Here is a 17,019-nt window from a genome sequence, read left to right as displayed (position 1 = left end):
CCTATACTAGTGCACTGTGGGAGTGTTTTGGCCCAAAGTACTATAGGGAATAGGGTTCCATTTCAGATTTCCCCATTGTTATTGTAGTACTAGAGTAGTACATAGTCTAGTGTATATTGTCCTGGCTGTAGATTGTTATTGTAGTAGTAGAGTAGTACATAGTCTAGTGTATATTGTCCTGGCTGTAGGTTGTTATTGTAGTAGTAGAGTAGTACATAGTCTAGTGTATATTGTCCTGGCTGTAGGTTGTTATTGTAGTAGTAGAGTAGTACATAGTCTAGTGTATATTGTCCTGGCTGTAGGTTGTTATTGTAGTACGAGAGTAGTACATAGTCTAGTGTATATTGTCCTGGTACTGTCTAGTGTATATTGTTGCTTATTTTATTGTAGTACTAGAGTAGTACATAGTCTAGTGTATATTGTCCTGGCTGTAGGTTGTTATTGTAGTACTACTAGAGTAGTACATAGTCTAGTGTATATTGTCCTGGCTGTAGGTTGTTATTGTAGTAGTAGAGTAGTACATAGTCTAGTGTATATTGTCCTGGCTGTAGGTTGTTATTGTAGTACTAGAGTAGTACATAGTCTAGTGTATATTGTCCTGGCTGTATTGTTATTGTTGTTAGTACATAGTCTAGTGTATATTGTCCTGGCTGTAGGTTGTTATTGTAGTACTAGTACATAGTCTAGTGTATATTGTCCTGGCTGTAGGTTGTTATTGTAGTAGTAGAGTAGTACATAGTCTAGTGTATATTGTCCTGGCTGTAGGTTGTTATTGTAGTAGTAGAGTAGTACATAGTCTAGTGTATATTGTCCTGGCTGTAGATTGTTATTGTAGTAGTAGAGTAGTACATAGTCTAGTGTATATTGTCCTGGCTGTAGGTTGTTATTGTAGTTGTAGTACATAGTCTAGTGTATATTGTCCTGGCTGTAGGTTGTTATTGTAGTACTAGAGTAGTACATAGTCTAGTGTATATTGTCCTGGCTGTAGATTGTTATTGTAGTAGTAGAGTAGTACATAGTCTAGTGTATATTGTCCTGGCTGTAGATTGTTATTGTAGTAGTAGAGTAGTACATAGTCTAGTGTATATTGTCCTGGCTGTAGGTTGTTATTGTAGTACTAGAGTAGTACATAGTCTAGTGTATATTGTCCTGGCTGTAGATTGTTATTGTAGTACTAGAGTAGTACATAGTCTAGTGTATATTGTCCTGGCTGTAGATTGTTATTGTAGTACTAGAGTAGTACATAGTCTAGTGTATATTGTCCTGGCTGTAGATTGTTATAGTACATAGTCTAGTGTATATTGTCCTGGCTGTAGATTGTTATTGTAGTACTAGAGTAGTACATAGTCTAGTGTATATTGTCCTGGCTGTAGGTTGTTATTGTAGTACTAGAGTAGTACATAGTCTAGTGTATATTGTCCTGGCTGTAGATTGTTATTGTAGTACTAGAGTAGTACATAGTCTAGTGTATATTGTCCTGGCTGTAGGTTGTTATTGTAGTACTAGAGCAGTACATAGTCTAGTGTATATTGTCCTGGCTGTAGGTTGTTATTGTAGTACTAGAGTAGTACATAGTCTAGTGTATATTGTCCTGGCTGTAGGTTGTTATTGTAGTACTACGACAGTAATACAAAGTAGTACTGATTCTCCAGTGTCTGTTGGCTGTATATGGTTGGTGTTGGCTGTAGTTTTTGCTGCTTGGCAGGAGGATTCGGACTGTTTGGTTTTGTAGTCCTGATAAGTGTGTGATCAGACACGCATACACACGTACGCACTCAAGTCTCTCTTCCTCTGACACACTCACACACACACACACACACACACAAACACTCACATGACTGTGCAACACTTGCAACTCTGTTTCTTCTCCTTCTCCTCCTCCTCCCCTCCTCCCCCATTTCCCCCCCCTGCCTCCCCCTTCTCACCCGTACTCCCATTGGCTGCTGCCTGGGTCTCTGTCTCCCCCTCTCTTACCCCCTTCACCTCCCCGTCTGGTAGCATCACAAACTCCGCCTTGACTGAGCCGTCTCCACCCTCTGTTCCCCCTGCCTCCCCCACCTCCCCTGCTGTCTCACCCTCCAGAGCTGTATAGCCCATGAAGACCAGGGTAACAGGGTTCTCAGCACTGGCCTGGTCTGGACTGGGACCCAACAGCTTGGCTTCTACTCCTGTTAGTTCTCTTCTAGGACTCTGGTTCTGTGATACTCCATTTACAGCTGGGGAGAGAAGGGAGAGGAGAGATGGGGGAAATAGAGAGGGGGAGAGAAAGAGGAGAGGAGAGAGGCGGGAAATAGAGAGGGGAAGAGAAGGGAGAGGAGAGATGGGGGAAATAGAGAGGGGGAGAGAAAGAGGAGAGGAGAGAGGGGGGAAATAGAGAGGTGGAGAGAAAGAGGAGAGGAGAGAGGGGGGAAATAGAGAGGTGGTGAGAAAGAGGAGAGGAGAGAGGGGAGAAATAGAGAGGTGGAGAGAAAGAGGAGAGGAGAGAGGGGGGAAATAGAGAGGTGGTGAGAAAGAGGAGAGTGAGAGGGGGGAAATAGAGAGGTGGAGAGAAAGAGGAGAGTGAGAGGGGGGAAATAGAGAGGGGAGAGAAAGAGGAGAGGAGAGAGGGGGGAAATAGAGAGGTGGAGAGAAAGAGGAGAGGAGAGAGGGGAGAAATAGAGAGGTGGAGAGAAAGAGGAGAGGAGAGAGGGGGGAAAAAGAGAGGTGGTGAGAAAGAGGAGAGTGAGAGGGGGAAATAGAGAGGTGGAGAAAAAGAGGAGAGTTAGAGGGGGGAAATAGAGAGTTGGAGAGAAAGAGGAGAGTGAGAGGGGGGAAATAGAAAGGGGGAGAGAAAGAGGAGAGGAGAGAGGGGGGAAATAGAGAGGTGGAGAGAAAGAGGAGAGGAGAGGGGGGAAATAGAGAGTTGGAGAGAAAGAGGAGAGGAGAGAGGGGGGAAATAGAGAGTTGGAGAGGTGAGAAAGAGGGGGGGAGGTGGTGAGAAGAGGGGAGTGAGAGGGGGAAATAGAGTTGGAGAGAGAAGAGAGAAAGAGAGAGAGGAGGGGGGAGAGAAAGAGAAAGAGGAGAGGAGAGGGGGAAATAGAGAGGTGGAGAGAAAGAGGAGAGGAGAGAGGGGGGAAATAGAGAAGTGGAGAGAAAGATGAGAGTGAGAGGGGGGAGCTGGTTAGGCTCGACATGAACAAAAATCTAGCCCGGTTTCCATCCAACTGTTTTTATGTGAATAAAGTCCCATCATATATAAATAGTTTGCATCATATAATCAGTAAATGTTGGTAAATTTTGGGTAATTTCAACAAATGGAAACAATGCAATACCACATGGAAAATAATGATCAGATAATGATCAATAATGAAGTTTATTAACAGTAGAACTGACCTCCTCTGTTCTCTTTGGTCACGACCGGATTCTCCAGCTCCTCAATCTCCTGCTCCAGGCTGACACAGACACACGCACGCACACACACACGCACGCACACACACACGCACGCACACACATACACACGCGCACACACGCACGCACACACGCACGCACACACGCACACGCACACACGCACACGCACACACACACATTAATTAAACATGAATGGAGTGTGTGGAGAAAGAGTATTAAAGAGAAAGTAAAGAGTTACTTTGCTTTATCGACAACAACGACCGGCAACGGCGTGTGTGTGTGTGTGTGTATGTATGTGTGTGTACTAACCAGAGGATGCTCTTCTCTAGTGCCTTAGTCCTCTCTTCGTCCTCCTGAATACGTCTCTGAGTCTCATCTTCCTCTGGAGCCCCATCCAACAACCAGCGCTCTCTCAGAGCCTTCGACTACACACACACACACACACACACACACACACACACACACACACACACACACACACACACACACACACACACAGGTAGAATAGAATGAGCAAGGGCATAGAGTGAGGGTAGAGAGACAGTAGGAAATATAGGTTCAATTCCATGCTCACAGAGGAAGGTATTTAGGGTATGTACTCTCTTAGAAAAATAAGGTGCCATCTAGAACCAATGAGGGTTCTCCGCCTGTCCCCATAGGAGTACACTTTGAAGAACCCTTTTTGATTATAGGTAGAACCCTTTCGGTACCATGTAGAACACTTTCCACAGAGGATTCTACATGGAACCCTAAATAGTTCTACCTGGAACCAAAAAGGGTTCTGAACCATTTTTTCTAAGTGTATATTTCAGGCAGCGATACTGTCAGCTACGTAGACCAGCTCCAGGAAAAAGGAGTAGGCCTTCTCTCCCCAGCATTCTTCTGTCAGCTAGACCAGCTCCAGGAAAAAGGAGTAGGCCTTCTCTCCCCAGCATTCTCCTGTCAGCTAGACCAGCTCCAGGAAAAAGGAGTAGGCCTTCTCTCCCCAGCATTCTTCTGTCAGCTAGACCAGCTCCAGGATAAAGGAGTAGGCCTTCTCTCCCCAGCATTCTCCTGTCAGCTAGACCAGCTGCAGGATAAAGGAGTAGGCCTTCTCTCCCCAGCATTCTTCTGTCAGCTAGACCAACTCCAGGATAAAGGAGTAGGCCTTCTCTCCCCAGCATTCTCCTGTCAGCTAGACCAGCTCCAGGATAAAGGAGTAGGCCTTCTCTCCCCAGCATTCTCCTGTCAGTTTTATGTGCATTCCAACCATATGATGAAGAATATACAAACAACACTCCCCTTTTCCTCATCCATCCATCCACCCCTCCCTCTCTCTCTCTCTACTTCACTGTCTCTCATCCATCACTCTCTCTCTCTCTCTCTCTCTGTCTCTCTCTCTCTCTGTCTCTCTCTCTCGCTCTCCCCTCCCCTCTCCTCTCTCTCTCTCTACTTCACTGTCTCTCATCCATCTCTCTCTACTTCACTGTCTCTCATCCATCACGCTCTCTCTCTCTCTCTCTCTCTCTCTCTCTCTCTCTCTCTCTCTCTCTCTCTCTCTCTCTCTCTCTCTCTCTCTCTCTCTCTCTCTTCACTGTCTCTCATCCATCACTCTCTCTCTCTCTCTTCTCTCTCTACTTCACTGTCTCTCATCCATCACTGTCTCTCATCCATCACGCTCTCTCTCTCTCTCTCTCTCTCTCTCTCTCTCTCTCTCTCTCTCTCTCTCTCTCTCTCTCTCTCTCTCTCTCTCTCTCTACTTCACTGTCTCTCATCCATCACGCTCTTTTTCTATCTCTCTCTCTCTCCATTAAGCAAATATGTATATACGTTTCCCATAATGCTGCATAACAATCCTCCCTCTCTCTTCAATATTTCTCTCTCTCCCTCCATTTTACATTTACATTTGAGTCATTTAGCAGACTCTCTTATCCAGAGTGACTTACAGTTAGTGCATTCATCTTAAGATAGCTAGGTGGGACAACCACACATCAGACCAAGTAAGTATATTTACCCCCAGTAAAGCAGCTATCAGCAGTGTCTCCCCTTCCCCCCACCGCCATAATTGGATATACACACCCCTCCCCAGCTCAGCACGCTGTTCATTGTTCTGGTGTAAAAAATACTTACACTACTGACAATGGAAGGAACACACACACACACACACCTTACTCTACTCTCAAACTTTTACTTCTCTACCATACGTGTGCACGTCTCCATGGTTACATCACAAAATCTCCAGGCTGCATTACATCATCACAAAAGACACCTAATTAGAAACAGCCGCTGTAGAACTCATTGTGTGTGTGTGTGTGTGTGTGACGGTGTGTGTACGTGTGTGTGTCTAGAGACAATCCATAGAGGGTTGGTCAGAGGAAACAGATTTGTGACCCACTCCCTCTGAGCAGGAAACCACTCTCACACACATACTGTACCCCGTTTTAGCCACACACAGAGAAGACAGGAATGGGAGCACACAAGGTCATTGGTGGTGTTCTAACACACACTACTTTATCAGAGGCTGGTGCTTCAGTCAGTGTGTGAAGGGTTATCAAAGGGCTATTTTAGCTTTGGTCAAGTCAGCTAGAGGGGAGATAACAGGGAGGCTATGTAGTGTGCATCGAAGCAGGCTTTATCTCCTAGCTTGTGTTAACAGTGACAGCCAAGTGTGTTTCTATCTGGTACTAAACAGAGACACAAAGGCTTGTGTGTGTGTGTGTGCGTGTGTGTGTGTGTGTGTGTGTGTGTGTGTGTGTGTGTGTGTGTGTGTGTGTGTGTGTGTGTGTGTGTGTGTGTGTGTGTGTGTGTGTGTGTGTGTGTGTGTGTGTGTGTGTGTGTGTGTGTGTGTGTGCGTGTGTGTGTGTGCGTGCGTGCGTGTGCATGTGTGTGTGTGCGTGTGCGTGTGTGTGTACCTTTAGGTGTTGAAGCTGTCTTCTGTCATCTTCCAGCTGTCTCCTCTTGTTCTCAATCTCTGTCTGCCTCTTCCTCTTCTCCTGTAAAGATACACACATACACACACACACAGAGTAAGTGGCCATGTTAAACATCTTAACCAATGTGATGTGTGCTGTGTCTGCATGTTCATGCCGGATATGAGTCCATTACTGCTTCTAGCATTAGCCTAATGCTTCTGGATTTTCAGCTACAGACATTCATCTACAGGCTCTATGTGGTTAGGAGGTTTGGAGGGATAGAGGGATAGGAGGTCTGGAGGGATAGGGGGTCTGGAGGGATAGCGTGTCTGGAGAGATAAAGGGATAGGGGGTCTGGAGGGATAGAGGGATAGGAAGTCTGGAGGGATAGTGTGTCTGGAGGGATAGGAGGTCTGGAGGGATAGGAGGTCTGGAGGGATAGGAGGACTGGAGGGATAGGAGGTCTGGAGGGATAGGAGGTCTGGAGGGATAGAAGGTCTGGAGGGATAGAGGGATAGGAGGTCTGGAGGGATAGTGTGTCTGGAGGGATAGGAGGTCTGAAGGGATAGGGGGTCTGGAGGGATAGGAGGTCTGGAGGGATAGGAGGTCTGGAGGGATAGGGGGTCTGGAGGGATAGGAGGGATAGGAGGTCTGGAGGGATAGGAGGTCTGGAGGGATAGGAGGTCTGGAGGGATAGGGGGTCTGGAAGGATAGGAGGACTGGAGGGATAGGAGGAGGAGTGTGTCTGGAGGGATAGGAGGTCTGGAGGGATAGTGTGTCTGGAGGGATAGAGGGGGATAGGAGGGGGTCTGGAGGGATAGGAGGTGATAGGAGGTCTGGAGGGATAGGAGGTCTGGAAGGATAGGAGGTCTGGAGGGATAGGAGGTCTGGAGGGATAGGAGGTCTGGAGGGATAGGGGGTCTGGAGGGATAGGAGGGATAGGAGGTCTGGAGGGATAGGGGGTCTGGAGGGATAGGGGGTCTGGAGGGATAGGAGGTCTGGAGGGATAGGAGGTCTGGAGGGATAGGGGGTCTGGAAGGATAGGAGGACTGGAGGGATAGGAGGACTGGAGGGATAGGAGGTCTGGAGGGATAGAGGGATAGGAGGTCTGGAGGGATAGTGTGTCTGGAGGGATAGGAGGTCTGGAGGGATAGGAGGTCTGAAGGGATAGGGGGTCTGGAGGGATAGGGGTCTGGAGGGATAGGGGTCTGGAGGGATAGGGGGTCTGGAGGGATAGGAGGTCTGGAAGGATAGGAGGTCTGGAGGGATAGAGGTCTGGAGGGATAGGAGGTCTGGAGGGATAGGAGGTCTGGATGGATGGGGGGTCTGGTGGATAGGAAGTCTGGAGGGATAGGGGGTCTGGAGGGATAGGAGGTCTGGAGGGATAGGGGGTCTGGAGGTCTGGAGGGATAGGAGGTCTGGAAGGATAGGGTGTCTGGAGGGATAGGAGGCCTGGAGGGATAGAGGGTTTTGAGGGATAGGAGGTCTGGAGGGATAGGAGGTCTGGTTGTATGAAAACATGCATGTGTGTGTGTGTGTGTGTGTGTGTGTGTGTGTGTGTGTGTGTGTGTGTGTGTGTGTGTGTGTGTGTGTGTGTGTGTGTGTGTGTGTGTGTGTGTGTGTGTGTGTGTGAGAGTGAGGGGGAGGAGGGGTAAAAAGCAATGAGTGGCAGGAAGTTTGACAGTAACAGGGTGTTGCAGGATGGTAGAACAGGTCAAATATTGATCTAACATACAAATGGTTGGTTGTCCAACACAGGGTCTCCCAAACGGGGTCCTGGGGCCTCCCCCTGGGTGCATGTCTTGGTTTTTAGCCCTAGCACTACATAGGTGATTCAAATAACCAACTCATCATCAAGCCTAGATGATTTGAATCAAAACGTTCACCCAGGCGGTTCCCCGGGACCCAGTTTGGGAAACCCTGATCTAACACAAGATCTCATATTTTCCGTTCGAACATCGACGTACAGTATTATGGATCAACTTCTATTTTTGATGCATTAATTCGGCATGGTTACAAGGTTAATTCAGCATGGTTACAGGGTTAATTCGGCATGGTTACAAGGTTAATTCAGCATGGTTACAGGGTTAATTCGGCATGGTTACAGGGTTAATTCGGCATGGTTACAGGGTTAATTCGGCATGGTTACAGGGTTAATTCGGCATGGTTACAGGGTTAATTCGGCATGGTTACAAGGTTAATTCGGCATGGTTACAGGGTTAATTCGGCATGGTTACAGGGTTAATTCGGCATGGTTACAAGGTTAATTCGGCATGGTTACAGGGTTAATTCGGCATGGTTACAGGGTTAATTCGGCATGGTTAAAAGGTTAATTCGGCATGGTTACAGGGTTAATTCATTCTGTAGCTCAGTTGGTAGAGCATGGCGTTACAGGGTTAGTGGGTTCATGGTTACAGGGACCACCCATCGTAGAATGTTACATGACTGTAAGTCGCATGGTTAAAGGTCCGTTAAATGGCATATATTATATTCGGCATTATTATATTATTAATTCGGCATGGTTAAAGGGTTAATTCGGCATGGTTACAGGGTTAATTCGGCATGGTTACAAGGTTAATTCGGCATGGTTACAGGGTTAATTCGGCATGGTTACAAGGTTAATTCGACATGGTTAATTCGGCATGGTTGCAGGGTTAATTCAGCATGGTTAATTCGGCCCTGTTACAGGGTTAATTTGGCACGGTTACAGGGTTAATTCGGCATGGTTGCAGGGTTAATTCGGCATGGTTAATTCGGCCCTGTTACAGGTTTAATTCGGCATGGTTACAGGGTTAATTCGGAACGGTTACAGGCTTAATTCGGCACGGTTACAGGGTTAATTCGGCATGGTTAATTCGGCCCTGTTACAGGCTTAATTCGGCACGGTAACAGGGTTAATTCGGCCCTGTTACAGGCTTAATTCGGCACGGTTACAGGGTTAATTCGGAACGGTTGCAGGGTTCATTCGGCACGGTTACAGGGTTAATTCGGAACGGTTACCGGGTTAATTCGGAACGGTTACAGGGTTAATTCGGCATGGTTACCGGGTTAATTCGGAACGGTTACAGGAGTAATTCGGCATGGTTAAAGGATTAATTTGGAACGGTTGCAGGGTTAATTCGGCACGGTTACAGGGTTAATTCGGCATGGTTACCGGGTTAATTCGGCACGGTTACCGGGTTAATTCGGCACGGTTACCGGGTTAATTCGGCATGGTTACCGGGTTAATTCGGAACAGTTACAGGGTTAATTCGGAACGGTTACAGGGTTAATTCGGCATGGTTAATTCGGCCCTGTTACAGGCTTAATTCGGCACGGTAACAGGGTTAATTCGGAACGGTTACCGGGTTAATTCGGAACGGTTACAGGCTTAATTCGGCACGGTTACAGGGTTAATTCGGAACGGTTGCAGGGTTAATTCGGCACGGTTACAGGGTTAATTCGGAACGGTTACCGGGTTAATTCGGAACGGTTACAGGGTTAATTCGGCATGGTTACCGGGTTAATTCGGAACGGTTACAGGAGTAATTCGGCATGGTTAAAGGATTAATTTGGAACGGTTGCAGGGTTAATTTGGCACGGTTACAGGGTTAATTCGGCATGGTTACCGGGTTAATTCGGCACGGTTACCGGGTTAATTCGGCATGGTTACCGGGTTAATTCGGAACAGTTACAGGGTTAATTCGGAACGGTTACAGGGTTAATTCGGCATGGTTACAGGGTTAATTCGGCATGGTTGCAGGGTTAATTCGGCACGGTTACACGGTTAATTCGGCATTGTTGCAGGGTTAATTCGGCACGGTTACCGGGTTAATTTGACACGGTTACCGGGTTAATTTGACATGGTTGCAGGGTTAATTCAGCATGGTTAATTCGGCATGGTTGCAGGGTTAATTCGGCATGGTTAATTCGGCATGGTTACAGGGTTAATTTGACATGGTTGCAGGGTTAATTCAGCATGGTTAATTCGGCATGGTTGCAGGGTTAATTCGGCATGGTTAATTCGGCATGGTTACCGGGTTAATTCGGCACGGTTACCGGGTTAATTCGGCATGGTTAATTCGGAACAGTTACAGGGTTAATTCGGAACGGTTACAGGGTTAATTCGGCATGGTTACAGGGTTAATTCAGCATGGTTAATTCGGCATGGTTACAGGGTTAATTCGGCATGGTTGCAGGGTTAATTCGGCACGGTTACCGGGTTAATTTGACATGGTTGCAGGGTTAATTCAGCATGGTTAATTCGGCATGGTTGCAGGGTTAATTCGGCATGGTTAATTCGGCATGGTTACAGGGTTAATTCGGCATGGTTCCAGGGTTAATTCGGCTTGGTTGCACGGTTAATTCGGCATGGTTACAGGTTAAATTCGGCATGGTTGCAGGGTTAATTCGGCATGGTTACAGTGTTAATTCGGCATGGTTAATTCGGCATGGTTGCAGGGTTAATTCGGCACGGTTGCAGGGTTAATTTGGCATGGTTAATTCGGCATGGTTACAGGGTTAATTCGGCAACTCATAAATTTGCACCCAGTGCTGGGCAATTTATTTTCTTTGGTGAGTGCAACGTTCTCAGGAACTTTTCAAATGTCTGAAATCGAAGTCTATTTCTGTTGATCAGGCTGGTCTAACAGGAGTCTATCATTATTAATGGTTGTATGAAAACATGGTGTGTGTGTGTGTGTGTGTGTGTGTGTGTGTGTGTGTGTGTGTGTGTGTGTGTGTGTGTGTGTGTGTGTGTGCGTGCGTGCGTGCGTGCGTGCGTGCGTGCGTGCGTGCGTGCGTGCGTGCGTGCGTGCGTGCGTGCGTGCGTGCGTGCCACTTACAGCGATGGCCTGAATTCTCTCCTGCTGCGAAACCTCAGCCATCCTGAGAGAGAGAAATAAAGTTAGTGAGATAGTAGAATAACAGAGTGATGTCAACATTCCTGCTTTAATAGATTCCAGAGCTCTGGCAGGGAATACCGCTCTGTCTCATTGGGAAGACTTGGGAAGATAGTGTAGAGCTGCTCTGGTCCTGGGTGTGGTTGATGTGGATGGTCTGATCAGTGTGTGTGTGTGTGTGTGTGTGTGTGTGTGTGTGTGTGTGTGTGTGTGTGTGTGTGTGTGTGTGTGTGTGTGTGTGTGTGTGTGTGTGTGTGTGTGTGTGTGTGTGTGTGTGTGTGTGTGTGTGTGTGTGTGTGTGTGTGTGTGTGTGTGTGTGTGTGTAATTGTAGCCTGAGGGAGAACAGGTAGTAAAATATACTGGACCCCTCTGTTCATTTGATTTTATATATCTGCTGCAGGACTGCTGATGATCATGAGTGAGCATGTGAAAGTGAGAGAGAGAGAGAGAATGAACAGCACGTCAGAAAGCAGCTCACTGTAATTGAAGAATCCATAGACTCTGACCACTTCTGGGAAAATTGGAAACCACTAAACAAACAACAACACGAAGAGTTATTTATCCACAATGGAGATGTATGCATAAACCACTTCTCCAATATTTTAGGCCCTGTAACAAAAAACGAACAGCGAAAACATATACATGATCCAATACAAATCTTAGAATCAACTATTAAAGACTACCAGAACCCACTGGATTCTCTAATTACATTGAATGAACTATAGGACAAAATACAAACCCTCCAACCCAAAAACGCCTGTGGTGTTGATGGTAATCCTCAGTGAAATTAGAAAATTTACAGACAACAAATTCCAATTGGCTATACATAAACTCTTTACCATCATCCTTAACTATGGCATCTTCCCCAATATTTGGAACCAAGGACTGATCACCCCAATCCACAAAAGTGGAGACAAATTTGACCCCAATAACTACCGTGGGATAGCAACCTTGGGAAAATCCTCTGCATAATCATTAACAGCAGACTCGTACATTTCCTCAGTGAAAACAATGTACTGAGCAAATGTCAAATTGGCTTTTTACAAAATTACCGTACAACAGACCACATATTCACCCTGCACACCCTAATTGACATACGAACAAACCAAACAAAGACAAAGTCTTCTCACGCTTTGATTTTAAAAAATCCTGACTCAATTTGGCGTGAGGGTCTGCTATACAAATTGATGGAAAGTGGTGTTGGGGGTAAAACATACAACTTTATAAAATCCATATACACAAACAAGTGTGCAGTTAAAATTGGAACAAAACACATTTCTTTCCACAGGGCCGTGGGGTGAGACAGGGATGGAGCTTAAGCCCCACCCTCTTCAACATATATGTCAACGAATTGGCGAGGGCACTAGAACAGTCTGCAGCACCCGGCCTCACCCTACTAGAATATGAAGTCAAATGTCTACTGTTTGCTGATGATCTGGTGCTTCTGTCCCCAACTAAGGAGGACAGATTCAGACAGACCTGGGCCCTGACAGCAAATCTCAGTAAGACCAAAAATAATGGTGTTCCAAAAAAGGTCCAGTCGCCAGCACCACAAATACAAATTCCATCTAGACACTGTTGCCCTAGAGCACACAAAAAACTATACATACTTCAGCCTAAACATTGTGCCGCAGGTAACTTCCACAAAGCTGTGAACGATCTGAGAGACAAGGTAAGAAGGGCCTTCTATGCCATCAAAAGGAACATCAAATTCAACATACCAATTAGGATCTGAATAAAAATACTTGAATCAGTTATAGAACCCATTGCCCTTTATGGTTGTGTGGTCTGTGGTCCGCTCACCAGCCAAGAATTCACTAAATGGGACAAACACCAAATTGAGACTCTGCATGCAGAATTCTGCAAAAAGGCTGCCGTAGGCAGACCTGGCTCTCCAGAGAAGACAGGCTATGTGCACACTGACCCACAAAATGAGGTGGAAACTGAGCTGCACTTCCTAATCTCCTACCAAGTGTATGACCATATTAGAGAAACATATTTCCCTCAGATTACACAGACCCACAAAGAATTTGAAAACAAATCCAATTTTGATAAACTCCCATATATACTGGTTGAAATACCATAGTGTGCCATCACAGCAGCAAGATTTGTGACCTGTTGCCACAAGAAAAGTGAAGAACAAACACCATTGTAAATACAACCATCGTAAATACAACAATCGTTACAACACTGTATATGTACATAATATGACATTTGAAATGTCTTTATTCTTTTTGAACTTCTGTGAGTGTAATGTTTACTGTTAATTTGTATTGTTTATTTCAACATACAGGGGCAAAGCATACTGTTTATTTTCACATTTTCTGCAGGAGAGGAGACTGCCTGAGTGTCCTCCCTGTACTCAGGTCCGGGTTAATGGAGGGGCTTACCCACTGCTTTAACAGCCTCCACTCTTCTGGGAAGGCTTCCACTATTTAGAACATTGCTGTGTGGACTTGCTTCCATTCAGCCACAAGAGCATTAGTGAGGTCTGGCTCGCAGTCGATGTTCCAATTCATCCTAAAGGTGTTTGATGGAGTTGTGGTTAGAGCTAGGTGCAGTACTAAGGGGACCTAGCCCAAACCATGAAAAACAGCCCCAGACCATTATTCCTCCTCCACCAAACTTTACAGCAGGCACTATGAATTGGGGCAGGTAGCGTTCTCCTGGCATCTGCCAAACCCAGATTCGTCCGTCAGACTTCCAGATGGCGAAGCGTGATTCATCAATCCAGAGAAGGCGTTTCCACTGCTCCAGAGTCCAATGGCAGCCAGCTTTACATCACTCCAGCCGACGCTTGGCATTGCGCATGGTGATCTTACGCTTCGATTACACCGACAGCGTCCTTGCCCAAAATAGTATCCAGCATCATCTGGATATGTGTGCAACAAAAGTTCAACATTCACCTTCTGCTACCATTTCCGTCAAGCCACCTACGCATACAGTCTGAGGCATACGTTCAATCAATGCAACGTACGTACCACAACGAACTCACTGCAACTGCCTCTGCAACGCAACGCTGCAAGGCAAACGCAGCGTTTCATTGGAAATTAATGTCATTCTGGTGTACCAAAATGCAATGATGCTGTTAGTGTGATCGAAGCAGGCTTGTGTGTGTGTGTGTGTGTGTGTGTGTGTGTGTGTGTGTGTGTGTGTGTGTGTGTGTGTGTGTGTGTGTGTGTGTGTGTGTGTGTGTGTGTGTGTGTGTGTGTGTGTGTGTGTGTATTTTTATTTATTTTGTATTTTATCCCCCTTTTTTCTCCACAATTTCGATCTTGTCTCATCGCTCATCGCCTGGGCTCATCGCTCAAGCTGGGCCAATTGTGTGCTGTCCTATTGGACTCCTGGCCACGGCCGGTTGTGGCACAGCCCGGGAATGAACCCGGGTCTGTAGTAACGCCTCTAGCACCGTGATGCAGTGCCTTAGACCGCTGCGGCACTCGGGAGACCCATGGAAACCCATTTCATGAAGCTCCCGACCAACAGTTCTTGTGCTGACGTTGCTTCCAGAGGCAGTTTGGAACCTCGGTAGTGAGTGTTGCAACCAAGGACAAATGAGTTTCACGCACTACGCGCTTCAGCACTCAGCGGTCCCGTTCTGTGAGTTTGTGTGGCCTACCGCTTCGCGACTGAGCCGTTGTTGCTCCTAGACGTTTCCACTTCATAATAACAGCACTTAGAGTTGACCAGAGCAGCTCTAGCAGGGCAGAAATTTGACGAACTGACTTGTTGGAAAGGTGGCATCCTGTGACGGTGGCATGTTGAAAGTCACTGAGCTCTTCAGTAAGGACATTCTACTGCCAATGTTTGTCTATGGAGATTGTATACACCAATCAGCAATGGGTGTGGCTGGAATAGCTGAATCCACTCATTTGAAGGGATGTCAACATACTTTTGTATATATAGTCTATAGTGCCTCCCAATATTGTACAATGTGTATCGCTTCATTGGCCTGGGCTATTATTTGTTTAAATTCCAGACCAGATTGATCTCAGTTTGTTAGTGTCAGAGTAGTCACTGATTTCGGTTATTTGTGTGGTATTAGAAACGATTCCCCTAATGTCTTCTGACTTGTAAAGTATGTAGAATTGTACGAAATGCGTTTTTAAAAGGCAAAACAAATATTCGGACGCTGCAAACAAGTGTTCCCCATGTGTGGAAATCCTAAATACACCCCTGCTCAACTGTAGCCTACATTACAAATGTTATTATGGCTTTATTATAAAGGGGCTTTTTCTTCAACAGGAAACCTCGCATTGAATTGCAACTTGGATTTGGATTTGTTTACAGAAAATAATGGTGTTCCAGGAAGTGTGTGGGGGCTAAAAAAATCTGTGCCCCGGGGTCTATGATTTCTTAATCCGGCTATGCCTGTAATGTATATTGTTTATTTATTTATGTAAGACTAGTATTTATTATCATATTGCTTTGTTCACATTATTGTCATGCATTTCCATGTATGCATTAACGGGATTTGTATCATTTATAATTATATTATGCCTACATTAGAAAACACACACTGTCTCTTCATCTCGTCTTCCTTCTAATCTGCAACTCTCTCTCTGCTCCATCCCTCCATCCCCTTCTCTCCTCACCTCCATCCTTCATCGCTGTTCCGTGATGCTGAGGCAGTGGAGCGCCACGGCTAGTCAACAAATTCGCGGAAATCAGGCCAAATATAGTCGTGAGTAGACACTGCGTGTAACGAGCAGACAGACAGCCGGGCTACTTACCCAATAGCGGAGTCCTTTAACTTGTCACCGATGGCGTCTCTCTCCTTTGGTATCTCTCTCATCCTAGTTTCATCCACACTGAATTAAAATAGCACTGCGACGGTTTCCTCTTCGTTCACTGTGTATGCTTATAGTCTATGTTTACTGGCGTATAGCTTCAAAACAGTCGGGTTTCCTCCCCTCCTCTCTCCCCTTCGCCTCCTCCGTTCTCTCTCTCCTCTCTCCTGACACCCTTCCGTTGGCCGCAGAGGAGTCGCGGGAACGCCCGAGCTGTGTGTGTGTATGTATGCCTTGTGTGTCGGGGTAGCTCGTGTCGCTCAACACTACAACAGAGAGAGAACAAGCTGTCGGTTATTTCTCTTCGATCCACGACATTACAGGAGTTCGTGGGTGAATTGGCGGGTTTGGGAGAGAAGAAAGCTCTCCGGGTTCCCTCAAAATAATGATATGCTTGTCTCCTGTAGGCGACCTGTTTTGCAGAAAGGTTTGTGCTCTCACCAGCTCGCCAAACACAGGGAGGGAGAGGGAGAGAGGATGATGGAGAGAGGACGAGAGACAGAGAGAGAGAGAGAGAGAGAGAGAGAGAGAGAGAGAGAGAGAGAGAGAGAGAGAGAGAGAGAGAGAGAGAGAGAGAGAGAGAGAGAGAGAGAGAGAGAAAGAGAGAGAGAGAGAGAGAGAGAGAGAGAGAGAGGTGGGATACGCCTTCCTCCCGAGATAAAGAGTCCCAGGGTGTGTTGTTGACTGATATGATATTGAGGCCTCTGTTTCTAAATGCACTCTGGGTCTAGCCGACAGTCTGATGCAGACATACAGTATGATAACAGTAGCTGTCAATGAGGCTCTACCACAAACACAATTCATTACATTTGAATGCTGATTCAGTCAGGGAACAGAGTTCAAAGGACATTAAAGGTCCCGAACATTCATTCTGAAAAGTACTTTTTGTCTCATGGCTAACTACCAGGAAGTTTGAAAACATAGGCTGAGTGGGCAGGGAGCTTATATTCATGAGTTCGTCTTGACTGACAGCTCTTTGAAACACCTTGACTGACAGCTCTTTGAAACACCAATGTCAAGCAAATTGGATGCAGTGAGCAGTGCTGCAGTAAAATCATCTCAAGCAAATT

The 17,019-nt window shown here is 46.2% G+C and overlaps 1 protein-coding gene and 1 long non-coding RNA gene across 4 annotated transcripts; one reads left to right on the top strand and one right to left on the bottom strand.

Moving 5' to 3' along the window:
- Positions 1-95: 95 nt before the first annotated feature.
- LOC127914046 (uncharacterized) lies at positions 96-1,689 on the top strand. 3 transcript variants are annotated; one of them, XR_008087722.1, is made up of 5 exons: positions 153-302; positions 709-879; positions 932-1,102; positions 1,317-1,487; positions 1,545-1,689. It is a non-coding gene; the product is annotated as an uncharacterized LOC127914046 (long non-coding RNA). The 3 variants fall into 3 exon arrangements; XR_008087724.1 differs by lacking the exon at positions 709-879 and having other exon boundaries at positions 96-245; XR_008087723.1 differs by lacking the exon at positions 709-879.
- Positions 1,690-1,749: 60 nt separating this feature from the next.
- On the bottom strand, positions 1,750-16,434 carry LOC127913775 (paralemmin-1-like). Its single transcript, XM_052487032.1, has 7 exons — positions 15,893-16,434; positions 11,102-11,144; positions 6,279-6,359; positions 3,697-3,812; positions 3,373-3,431; positions 1,975-2,216; positions 1,750-1,791 (listed from the first exon to the last, which is right to left on the bottom strand). Exons 1-7 carry the CDS (start codon positions 15,952-15,954, stop codon positions 1,750-1,752), a joined length of 645 nt encoding a protein of 214 aa, XP_052342992.1. The 5' UTR covers positions 15,955-16,434.
- Positions 16,435-17,019: the final 585 nt, after the last annotated feature.

Source organism: Oncorhynchus keta, chromosome 30, assembly GCF_023373465.1.
Source record: "Oncorhynchus keta strain PuntledgeMale-10-30-2019 chromosome 30, Oket_V2, whole genome shotgun sequence".
Lineage (NCBI taxonomy): Eukaryota > Metazoa > Chordata > Actinopteri > Salmoniformes > Salmonidae > Oncorhynchus > Oncorhynchus keta.
Note: the sequence above shows the minus strand (reverse complement) of the source record. Positions and strands in the feature narration are given on the sequence as shown.